Source organism: Pteropus medius, unplaced genomic scaffold, assembly GCF_902729225.1.
Source record: "Pteropus medius unplaced genomic scaffold, Ma_sr-lr_union100, whole genome shotgun sequence".
Lineage (NCBI taxonomy): Eukaryota > Metazoa > Chordata > Mammalia > Chiroptera > Pteropodidae > Pteropus > Pteropus medius.
In genome coordinates this window covers 11,834,774-11,847,454 of record NW_024354500.1, presented here as the reverse complement: position 1 = coordinate 11,847,454, position 12,681 = coordinate 11,834,774, and the positions used below count along the sequence as shown (strand labels likewise).

Below are 12,681 nucleotides of genomic sequence, written 5' to 3'. Positions count from 1 at the left end.
GGGGCTCCAGATAAACTCTTAGTTCTTCCTTTTAAACTCAGCTGAAAGACACCATGTCTGAGGACCTTCCTCGGCATTCTTATTATTCTCTTTAGTGAAACTGGAAGCGTCATCTCTGTGCACCCCTGGCATCAAGGACACATTTCTATAACTTTTTGTGTGTGAGTGTAGAATTGTAACTCCTGGCTGGCTTGAGTTTTCCCCAGGAAGCTATGAGCCTCCTGAGATCAAGGGCCTTATTGTGTCCCTAGAGTCTAACACGATGCCTGATCCATAGGCGTTTTCATTCAGTAAATATTATTTCATGACCACAATATTTGTAATGTGACTACAGCATACAACTTTTATAGTTAACTGATACTGACTCTACAAAGCAACAGAAATTTTTAAGTCAAGAAATCTAAAACTTTGTTTTTTTATATATTTTAAACAACTAAATTACAAGTTAATATGATTAATAAAATGATTTTTGGTTCTCAGAAGATGTAAAAATGCTGTCTTTTCACTGCTTTATAGATATTCATTTGCTAGAAAAATTATCCATATACTTTTTCTTCATTTAAGGTAATATTTGACTATATTAATTTTAAAAAGCAAACATTTTTATGCGTTCTTTAAAGAACACAAGTACTAGGAAAATTTGGAATATGAAGAAAGGGACAAATTTTTTTTAAGTTTTAAAGTGATATGTAGTTGACGTTTCCTTCTATGACTTTTATATGCAATCCAATTTTTAAACAAAATAGTTATATATAGATGGTCTTTTCCTTTTCTCACCTAACATTATATTATGAATCTTTTAATGTTATTTATAGTTCTTTGAAAACCATTTTAAGCCTATATATTATACTCATGTGGATATTCCAAAATTTATTTCACAATTATCAGTTATTTAGGTAAGTATATCGCTATTGTAAAAAATGCTGTGATACATCCTCATACATAAAACATTGTACACATCTGTATCTTATAGGATATATTCTTAGAATGGAAACTACTGGATGAGAAGCATAAACTTTTAAAGGCTCTGGATACACATAAAACTGTTTTCCAGAAAGTCTGTACTCATTCGCATTTGTTTCTATGTTAAATTCTCAAAGACTCTGCTTACCGCTGGTTATTTTTAAAATTCATCTTCATGTAAAAAGGGGATTTACATGTACTTTTTCTACCAGTTTAAGTTAGAGTGTTTGATGTGCACGGTTGGTAGATAATAATGCCTTACAACTGTGTAGCAACATAGTTACTTACCTAGTCTTATTTTGTTCTCACAATAACCCCATGAAGTAGGTACTATTATCTCTACTAAAGCTGGGGAAACTGAACTTCAAGTAAGTTAACACTGAAACATGCCATTTATTAAAGCCTTTCTCAGAAATTCTCATTCAAACCTTCAAGAATTTGGTTGAGAGAAAGTAGCAGTTAAAAGAGAAGCTATTTCATTTTTTCTTTCCTTTCTTTCTAGCTAGTATGCAATTTGACAGATAGCCCTTTAAAAAAGGAGCTGTACCTAGGTGTTTCATCTCTATCAATATCGAATTTCCTTATTTGGAAACTAAATTAATTCAAGTGGACTGACAACCCACAGAGTTGTAAGGAGCCTACTTACCTCACAGATAGATTATATAGCTGAGCTATAGTTTTCTTCTTTATTCAGAAAAGTATCAATATTAATTACCATATGACACAGTCAATCCAGAATGACATACTGATTTTTATTCTGGTTAAAATGACAAATTCTTACCTTAACTATCAATCCTTTTGAGTCAACCAACCATATCTTTCTTCTAGCTTTCTCCTTTGGTAAACCTTCTTTTTCCATGGCCATAATAATCAGGTGTGCAATCCCTAAGGCAGCCTAAGAAAGAAGTATGAAAACAAAAAGTCTTCAAGTTGTTTCACATAATATCAGGAATTACATTTCACCCCATTTTGTCTTTGTTAATAAGGAAGTACAAAATAGCCCTGTCTATTGACCTAAAGAACTATATTCATTCATTTATACTGGGAGCGAAGTATTTTTGCCACATTTGGGTTAAGCTAAATGACAATTATTTACTCTTCTTATAACAGAGCCACACTATTATGTGGCTTTCTATTTAGCCGCAGATAAACCAGTAATATCTTTGAATGCTAGTATCTTTAATCCTGTTAATACAATTAAGATTTGCTTCAACAAGAAAATATTTAAAATAATGAACTGGTCAACCTTGCTTATTGGACTGTATTGTTTATTGTTGGGTTCAAGCTCCTCTAATTGAATTTGAAAAAGGAATCCTGGTCATTTGGATGGGAACCTGACCAATTAGGTGATAAAATGAGAACATGAAATCTGTGTTCTCAAGCATTAATTTACTCTCTTAATTTGGACAAAGAAAGTACTGTGAAATTTCTTGTAAGATTAAATAAATGAACTTCTTTGGTATTTGATAAATTTTGTTAAAATCTGTGAAATTTTCAAAACCTTATTAGGGACAAATGATTGCCAGTTTTGAATTATCTAGCCATGAATACTACTGTCCTAGTGAGTATTAAGAACTGGACTGTTCCATTCAACAAAATCCTTTGGAAATTCAAAGAAATTTTCTAAAATTAAGTACCACAAGTAACAATCCACGGAAATAAAAAACTCAAATTTTAATGGACTATTATCTAGCCTTGATTTTTATTTCGACATGAAATGAATTTGTTATTTACATTCTGAATACTTTCACATGTGTATAATCCTGGCATTTAAGTTCTAGCTTCATATGTTTTGTTTTATTTTAAGAACAAGTAAAATCAAAACCACTACAATACACACAATTTCATCCAGTATAATATATTTATTAATAATCATATTAAATTTGAAAATTTAAAGTTTCTTAAAATATATATAGTATTTCTCCATTTATTATATTCTATAATTCTAAACAGATTTTGGCAGTTTTCTCACAAGAAGCTGAACTCAATTGACATTTTAATTTCTATTTTGGGAGTAAATTATTATTATCAGAGTCTAGTTTTCTTCTTCCAAATGATTAAGTTATAGAAAAAAAGATAACAGAAAACAGCATAATTTTGTCTTGCTGCCATCTCCTTCCAACAATATAAAATGTTTGGGGTATTTTTGGTGTGTGTTATAATGCACAATGTCTCTAATTCAAAATATTTTTTTCTTAAAAACTTGCATATAGTTATATATGTGCACATTGAATTGTGAGTCAAATTAAGAAAACTTTTGTATATGACACTGGAGGATACTAAAAATTAGCATCAGCTATAATAGCGCTTAAGTATTTCTTAAAGGCTTTGATATATAAGCATACATTGAAAACATTTTTGTTATTGCATGGTACCTTAAATATGCATAACAAAAACCTATAGCAACATTTGATACTCTTATAAATTAAAAATTGTGAAAAATATCTCTATACTTCTATACTAAAGTTTCATATGAAAAATTAATATGCCTCAATACTTAATTTGTGAATCTTTCAATAAAACCTAGTTACAATATACTAAAAATTTATAAGAATACCTCAAACTTCAAATTCATGAATAATTAAAAGGAATTCTATGTTCATTAGTTTAGGAGGACTTAAGTATTATAAAAGGCAGGTACCTCTCCAGCTCCTTGGAATAGTATTGTCTGATCAGACAGTTTGTTCTTGGTTATTCGAAGAGCTGCAAGGATACCTGCGACTGCAACAGATGCTGTTCCTGAAACAATAAGCAAACTTGAGAGGTCTGAGATTTGGCAGGATCTTTTATCTTGCAATCATCATACAACAGGTTAACTGGTACAAAAAGGGAACCTGTGGTTGTCTGACCCCATGCTTGCATTTGAGGTGAAATTCTCAGGCTATTGACATCAGTATTATAATATATTCTTGAGACTTTCCAAAAAGAAGATTCTGTGACTTAATTTAGTGATGTAATGAGTAAGAGCACGGAGTTTGGATTCTTACATGGATTCCAGCTCAACCTATTTACCAGCCGAATTCATTTAGAAAAATATTTTGTACATTAGTTTCCTTACCTGTAAAATAATTGTACTATATGAGATAAAAGAGTACTAAGTGTTATTAGATTCTTCTACCTAATTCCTCTTGGGCATCTGAAATCTATTACTGATCTTCCCTATACAAAGTAGGCACATAGTAGGTGCTTGTTAATGGTGTTGGTGGTAATGATATATTTGATACACTTGACATTTAACGTTTCAATTTGAAAAATTAACAGTAAATAGCAATTAAAATCTTATGTTATTGCATTCTTTAATTGACCTCCTACCTATGATAATCATTGGTGGAACCTAAAGGTGCTGGACAAAATTAATGTAAAATTTATTTAATATAAAAACTAAGTTTCCCCTATGGTCACAGAAACTTCACCAGTTCAAATTTTACTACTCTTCCATATAAGCTTTCACAGATCATAGAGTAATTCTTTTGCTTTGAACATAATTACATAGCTCAACTTCTTTATGGCTCACGTCTGAAATAAAACTTCGCAGTTTCTTGCAGTACTTTCTAGCTGTGTCTACATTTTACTCCTCTAAAGTTACATTATACCTATAATGATTCCTAGATCACTCCGCTTGGTGATAAAGACTAGTTAAACTTTAAACACCCTTATTTGGTTAAAAAAAATAGATTAAAATAGGTTTGATGAATGACACATGATGAAGTGTTGTATATGCCAAGTACCAAAGACATATTAAACATTTCGCCATCAGTATATTTGTTCCTTTCAATTTTCTGATTGTTTCTTTCTTATAGAACTTTGTAGACAAAAACAAGATCACAATAAATGATAATTATAATTATTGAAGACATGTATATCTTTTGCATGTTTCTTATTTAAGAATGAAATGTGGATTGCAAAAGTAAAATGCTTGCAATTTTGAGTCACCATTGCAATTAATTCTGAACTGTAGTAACTCATACATTGTGAAAGGCCACTCTTCTATAGATTATTTAAAATGGAAGCCTATTTAAAAATACGGCTGATCTATATAGGAGAGATACCATGACAGGATTAGAATGGTATTTATCTCATATATAAAAAATATTCACTAGAGTTGTTAAACATATGAAAAAAAGAATTTTAATTAGAGAAGTATAGATATCCAGTCACTAGATAAGTAGTTATTCACAAATAGTATACCAAGCTATCTCTATCTCAGGCTCTTCTGAAGTAAGTTTGCCAGAAGTTTGGATTTGAAGGACTCTAAGCTCCCTTCCATCTCTGAGATTCTATCATTTTAAGGGTCTCTATAGATTCTAGCAGCACCACAAGATTTAACCAGTGGAAGAGTCAAACTGAAGCATATTAGCGATCACTGTATTTATATAATTGTTTTGATTTTAAATAAAACTGGGCATTTAAGGATAGACAGAATAAAATATTCCAAAAATTCCTAACTACAATGTGGTGACTTACATGGTTATGCTAGGTCATTCTGTTTAAAACTCTGATGTTTTTCAGACATATTACCCCAAATAAGGCAAAATAAGCCTACTTACACTGGGTATTAGAGCCTTATATTTAATTGTATATTCTATAATATTTCCTGAGGACATAATGAAACATCTAAACTCTTCATAGAATTAATAATATCACAATGATATTTTTAGCACTACTAAAAAGCTAACCTGAACATAATTCTTATACATGGCCTGGTCTGACTTCCTGATACTACTATGATTTATATTTCATTGTAATCAAGGGAGTAAATGTAGCAAGTTGATATTACATAAAAGTGTGAGTTTTCACAATAAATTATTATTAAATAACTTTTGTTTTGAGATTGAAAATTAAATTTTTAGTAAATCAGATAAAGAGAGGTTAACGTTTATCTTTGCATCATCACTGTATTTTAAAGAGTAAGTACTCAGTACTTAACACGGTTAGTAAGATACTAAAGAGATTCAATAGTCTTAAATTTTTAGAATCTTCTATTTGTATGTTTATAATACAACTTTAACATTAAAAGAAGTCACCAGTTATACTGTGCTTTTGCTATGGTTATTAAATTTCAATTTTATCTTTTGTCAAAGAATGATCTCTAATACAATAATTTGTTAAATCTGATTAGAATTACTATATATACACTATTAATATGCTATTAATAAAATATAAATAGATCAGGTGAGCTGCAAGGACTAGAAGCAGGAGGAGGAGGAGTAAACTTGTTTAGGCAGGACAGGGACCAAGCCATTTAGAGTACATACTACCTGAGTATAGTATTGAAGGATTAATGTGAGAAGTCCAGGATCTCAGATAGAAGAATATACTGTGCAGGAAAAGCATGTGCAAAGACATGGAGGCAGGGATGACTGTTAAAACTGCGAGACTAAACACATAATTTAATTTTCTCTCCGCCCAACAAACTTTACTAAAACAATATAAAGGAGATTTATTTTTTTAAATATTAAGGATACCAAAAGAAAAGGATAGCAAAAAAATGTTAGAAGCTAGAAGGTAGATGGGCAAATGGCAGCTGACTTAGTAGACTTGAAAAACTGAATTCTTGGCCAGCTGTGGGGAACGGTAAGAAGCAATTGGATTCATATAGCAAAAGTCTCAAAAGGCCTTAGTATAGAAGGAACTTTGGAAGAAGGGATCTTCTTTGGAAGATCCCTTTGGAAGAAGGGATCTAAACACAGGAGGCTAGTCAAAAAACTATTAATAGTCTCTAGATCTGCCTCACTCTTCTTCTAGCAGACAGCTGAACCTCCCACACTCTGGAGGTTTAGGAAAAAACTAGGAGTTTCTTTTCTAGAGAGGATCTCTGGACTGTAAGACACCAGGCATAATTGTAAGACCCATGAATACTTGAGTGCAAGGGTGCCATGCTTGAAAACAAGACTAAATGAAAGTTTACATACTCAATGTGGAGACCCCCATTCTTCTCCTACTTGGCTTAAAGAATATTGGCAGAATGCTAATATCAGAAGAGAGACTGGAAAAATCTTTTCTGTGGATTCTGAGAGGTGTAAGAGGAAAACAACAGAGGCTGACAAGAGTTCTTTAAGGAAATGGTTCAATCAGGTCACCTAACGCTATAGACATACAATATAATCTCTATTTGTATACCAAGCCTCTCGAAGTATAAGGGGGAACATTGAACATACGTAAAACTGTAGGTATTACAGTGTTGCTGAAGCAAACACAACTTATTAGAATACAAAGTGACATGAGGCTAGAGGAATGTAGGGATGAGATCACGCAGGGCCTTCTACTACAAATTTGTAGTAACTATATGTATAATTACAATTTACCATAGGTTAAAGATGATTGCTGAAAGATTCTAAATTCAGAGAGCAGTGGGGGAAGTGGATTTGAGAGTTTTGAGGCTGCTAGTATGTAGACAAATTAGGAAGTCACTGCAATCACTGATGTATAGTCTTACAATTATTTTTTATAAACCTGACATATGCAAATTCAAGAAAATTTTAATTCATAAAAAATATCTCATGCCATACTTACTATTTTAACATACTTTTATCACTTAAAAATGTCTTACAACTATCTTTTCATGTCAACAATATATTTTAAAATATTATACGAAGTTATAACATCCCATAGTATAGATACGTGGTAATTTATTTAACGAAACCTCTATTATTTGATATTTAGAGGACTTTTGATATTTTGTATCAAAAATAACATTACAATAAATATCCTTATCTGAACAGACATTTGTCCAGAGACATACAAATGGCCAACATAGACATGAAAAGATGTTTAACATCGCTATCATCAGGGAAAGGCAAATCAAAACCACAATGAGATATCACCTCACACCTGTTAGAATGGCTATTATCAAAAAGACAAGAAATAACAAGTGTTGGCATGGATGTGGAGAAAAGGGAAGTCTTTTGTACTGTTGGTGGGAATGTAAATTGGTGGAGCCACTTTGGAAAACAACATGGAGGTTCTTCACATATTTAAAACCAGAACTACCATATGATCCAGCAATTCCACTTCTGGGTATTTATCAGAAGAAAATGAAATTACTATCTTGAAAAAATATCTGCCACTCCCATGTTCATTGCGGTATTATTTACAATTGCCAAAACATGGAAACAACCTAAGCGTACATCAATAAATGAAGAAAATGAGATCTCTCTCTCTCTGTCTCTCTGTCTCTGTCTCTCTGTTCTGGTTCCTCTCTCTCACACACACACACACACACACACACTGGAATATTTTTTCAGCCATTAAAAAAGAAGGAAATCCTATCATTTATGACAACAGAGATGAACTCTGAGAATGGTACGTTAAGTGAAATAAGTCAGACAAAGAGGATGAGAATGTTCTTTTTGTGAATCTGCTAAATTCTTATGATCTCCAGATTATATAATTAAATGTCCAATTTCTTAATAGATTTTTTGCAGTTAAAAATAATTTATACTTATAATCCATTAAGGTCTAAATAGATTTTGAACCAAAATCTCTATCATTTAAGATTATTTTAATAATCTTAACTATGACTATGTTTAGTAGAACTTTAAGTATTGTTTAAAATCAAATACTTTTCATAAAATAATGTCTTTAAATACACATCTGTTAAAAAAAATAGAAAAAAGTTTCCCCAAATGGCCAGTGTAAAAAATATTTATTTACATGGTAAGGCTGTAATAGTTATATAATTATTTTCATTGGCATTGGAATGCAATTTCTATGCCCCTAGTGGGGAAAGTATTACATTTGTGGGCAAAATGGTAAAAACATAAGGGTAAAAAGGTAAAACAGACACATACGGGGGAAATTTCTAGTCAGAACCCTAACTGGCAAAGTGTTTTCTTTAGAGATTAGACCTATTTTTCTGAAATCCTTCTTTTTGTTGGCTAAGGCAGTAATTTTCTAAAATTCCTATGTGGAAATAGGTAGACTGTATATGTGCAGATTATATTTTAGGACACATTAGTTGGAAAGAAAAACTAGTTATTTAATGACTCCACTGATGACCTGCTGGAGAGAATATTCTGCTGTAGATTCTCTGGGAAACTCCACATGCAGTGCTTTGGCCTTGGGTTGGCAACTACCTCAGATTTCCTGTGCTCTTGATGCAACCCAGGCCTTCACCTCTAAATTCCTGGCCTTAATTGATAGGAATTATGACCCTAATTCCTAATTACTCATTTTGTTTGATAACTGGTATTCTTCTTTTTAAACTGAACTTCGATGTCTGTTAATTCTGCATAGTGACTCAAAATTATGTAATACTGATTTTTAACTTCTATATGGACATTTCTGTGGGACCCACAAACAAAAAAGATATAGAATATTTTTTAAAATACAGTAAAGATTTATTTGACAGTTAACTGGTGGCTATTGTAGAGACCATTGCAAAGTGAATTGATAAGTACTTTGAAACACTGATCTTTAAAGCCTATGTTTGTAGCATCTAAGGCACTCTCTATCATTATACATTAATTGTATCTTCAAGTTTAGGTTATAGTACATTAAAATTAGACTGTTTTTACTTCATTTCTGAATGCCTCCAAATATTCACTTCTTATAAACAAATTCTTAAGAAGAAATTTAGTACAAAAAAGAAAAAAAAGTTGAAATTATGTAAGCATCTTTGTCATAAAAATGACACTAATGATGCAATTAACATCACAAAGGACCTGGGGAAAAGAAAGATTTGACCAATTATTTTAGCAGGCATCAAAGGTATAAAGAGACTCATTATTTTTAAACACATTATATTTACTATGTCATATATAGAACTTGCACAGAGAGAATTTTAAAAATCATGTTTATAATGTACAGTTCAGTTGATAGGGTATTTTCACAAATAATCATTTTGTCCTCAGTATAAACTCTATGAGAGAAACATTATCATCTCCATTTTACATTTAAACTTTTCTTTGACTACCTAATTTCTAATGGCATTCATCTTATTCTTCCACTTGGCTATCTTACTAAGTTTCATCTTAGGACTTACCATCACTCAGAACTAATCCTTCTTGGAAGTACTATACTAGAATATCTCACTCATGGTCTATAACCTCCTGCCTTCCCAGTCCTTTATTCAATTACCACCATTATACCTATTATTTAACCTCATGAGATTACCCAGGCTCTTTTGCCCTGTCTCTCGGTCCTTGATCTTCACTTCCTTCCCCATTCAGCTTAGTGCTATGGTGGTCACTTTAACCCTAGCTCTTATCCTAATTCCTTTCATTGCACAAATACAGTAAAATATCCAGCACTGATAAATCCAACTGACCATCGCAGCCTTGCCCATTTCTAAACTCTTGAACTCAAGCTGCTCAGCCTGGTGCCATAACATATTTATGGTATCAACTTCAACTGGATCCTCAGCACTGACTGACAGGATTACTGACTCCTTTTGTGTTTAATAGTCAGTTGGCTCTCTAGTTCTCTACAGCAATTCTTTCAGACTTCCTTTATTCTCATCAAACTTCTGATCTTATTTCTAAGAAACAACAGAAATATATAACTTTCTGCCATAGATAAGAAAACTAAAAGTCAGAGAGGTTATATAAATTGACCAAAGTCTACATAGTAAGGAGCAAAGCAAATCAGTCTGACTCCAAAGTCCACAATCTTAACATCTACATGTTATAATGTCTCTCATTTTTCTCTTTCTCAGTTTCTGTCATTCTATCAGTTCTTCAAGGCTAAAACATAGGGTCCATTGGTTGTTTCCTCACCTTCATTATCAAGAAAGAATCATGTGTGTATTCTTCTATCTTCATAGCACTTTCCTAGAACAAGACACCATCATGCACTTGAATCACAGCAACAGCCTTGCTCTGACTCAATCTACTCTCTACACTGAAATAATGTGAATGATCTCTCCAAAATGCAAACCTATCTTAGCCAACTTAACTCCTTAGTTTAACTCTTACTAACTCTTTCAAACTCAATCTTTTAGACTATAGGTTGGCAAACTCTTTCTGTAAATGGCCAGATAACAAATATTTTAGGGTTTGTAGTCATATGATGTCTGTCCAAAGACATCATTGTTGTTGTTGCAGCCTGAAAGCAAACATAAACAATACATAAACAAACAGCCATAGCTGTGTTCCAATAAAACTTTGCAAAACAGACAGTGAGCTGGATTTGGCCCACAAACTAGAGTTTGCCAATCTCTGCTTTAGACATACTGCATTCACTCATTCCATTAACATTAAGTACTTTCTATGGGCTATACACTGTGTTAATGACAAAGGTTACAGTGATGAGCAAAACAGACATGTTTCTTGCCCTTCACAGAACTTAAAATTTAGTGGGGAGGGAGATATTAATTTTAAAAATTACATAAATATATAAAACTGCTACTGTTAAGTGCCAGAAGGGTAAAAGAAACAGTTCTATGAGAGCCTGTGATAGCTGGATTTGACTAGACACAGGGATCTGGAAGATTTTTTCTGAGGAATATCATAATTTCAATGAGATTTAATGAGGGGAGGTAAGAGCACTCTAGAAAGAGGGATCGGCATTTGGATAGATGCTGCAATAGGAAAAAGCCTCACTCATTTTTGGATCTGAAAAAAGGATGTTATGTCTGGAATGGCAAAAACAATGAGGCTAGAAAGGGAGGTAGGGATCAGATCATGAATTTTGGGCCACAGTCATGATTTTCATCTTTATCTTAAGTGCAATGGAAAACCATTAAAATATTCTAAAGAAGGGATGATATGTTAGATATCTATAGCAAAAAAAAAGAAAACACACTTTGGCTTGTTTACCACTAAATTCTCACCACCTAGTTCTATATCTAGCAAACTGTAGAGATATTATGCAGAGAACGTATAAAAAGTAGAAGCAAAAGTAAATGTAAAAATACTTCTTAAGAAAATATCCATTGTTTAGGAGAGATAATAGTAACCTACATTAGCGCGATGAAGAGGAATCTACGAAAGAGACAGATTTTTACGATAAAAAAATCAGGAGGATTTAGTGATAAAATGTATTTGGCAGGAAGAGGTGAAGAAGAGAAAGATATCAGAAATGCATTGAGAAGAAGAACACTGGAAGAAGGTCAGGTTTGGTGGGGAAATAAAAGAGTGTGATTTGGGGGAAGCTGAACATGAGATAACTTTGAGATATCCCAGAGGAGATTTTAAATAACCAGATGGGCATATGGATTGGAATCAGAAACATCTGGGCTAGAGATATAAACCTGCTAAGGAATGTTTTGCCTTGGAATACATGGCTATGAAGATGTAAGAGAACAATGAGGGGCCCGGGACAGTATTGGAGTGTTCTGTCATTCGATAATTAGTCAGAAAAGGATGAACCTGGAAAAAAAAATGAATATCCAAAGAGAAAGGAAGAAAGTCAGGAAAGTGATGTGACACAGAAGTCAATAGAAGAGAGTATTTCAGGAATGAAGGTGAGGTCAACAGTATTAATGCTGCTAAGAACTCAAGAAAGAGAAACAATGAAAAATGCCCACTGGAATTAGTGACGTGGGAGCCATTTGTTACCTTCCAAGTTGCTAAAACTCATTATGGTTTCCTCCTTAGGACCTCAACTTTTCCCCCTACCTGCCCTTAACATTGTAGGATCAGTAAGATTTCCATAGCAAAGTTTTGGATTTGGGGGTCGGGTGTGGATCTATAGAGGGTTGAAAAAAATGGACTTAAAGAGAAAACAAACAAACAAACAAATAGGCAACTTAGACAAACGCAGGAAGTCAAGCATTTA

The 12,681-nt window shown here is 32.7% G+C and overlaps 1 protein-coding gene across 1 annotated transcript in view; it reads right to left on the bottom strand.

The window, feature by feature from the left end:
• Positions 1–12,681, bottom strand: part of ME1 (malic enzyme 1) — a 144,590-nt gene that overhangs the window by 21,030 nt on the left and 110,879 nt on the right. The window contains exons 8-9 of the mRNA XM_039852868.1: positions 3,605–3,702; positions 1,745–1,858 (exon numbers count right to left, since the gene is read on the bottom strand). Coding sequence (XP_039708802.1) covers positions 1,745–1,858; positions 3,605–3,702 — 212 coding nt within the window. The remainder of the gene's footprint in view (positions 1–1,744; positions 1,859–3,604; positions 3,703–12,681) is intronic.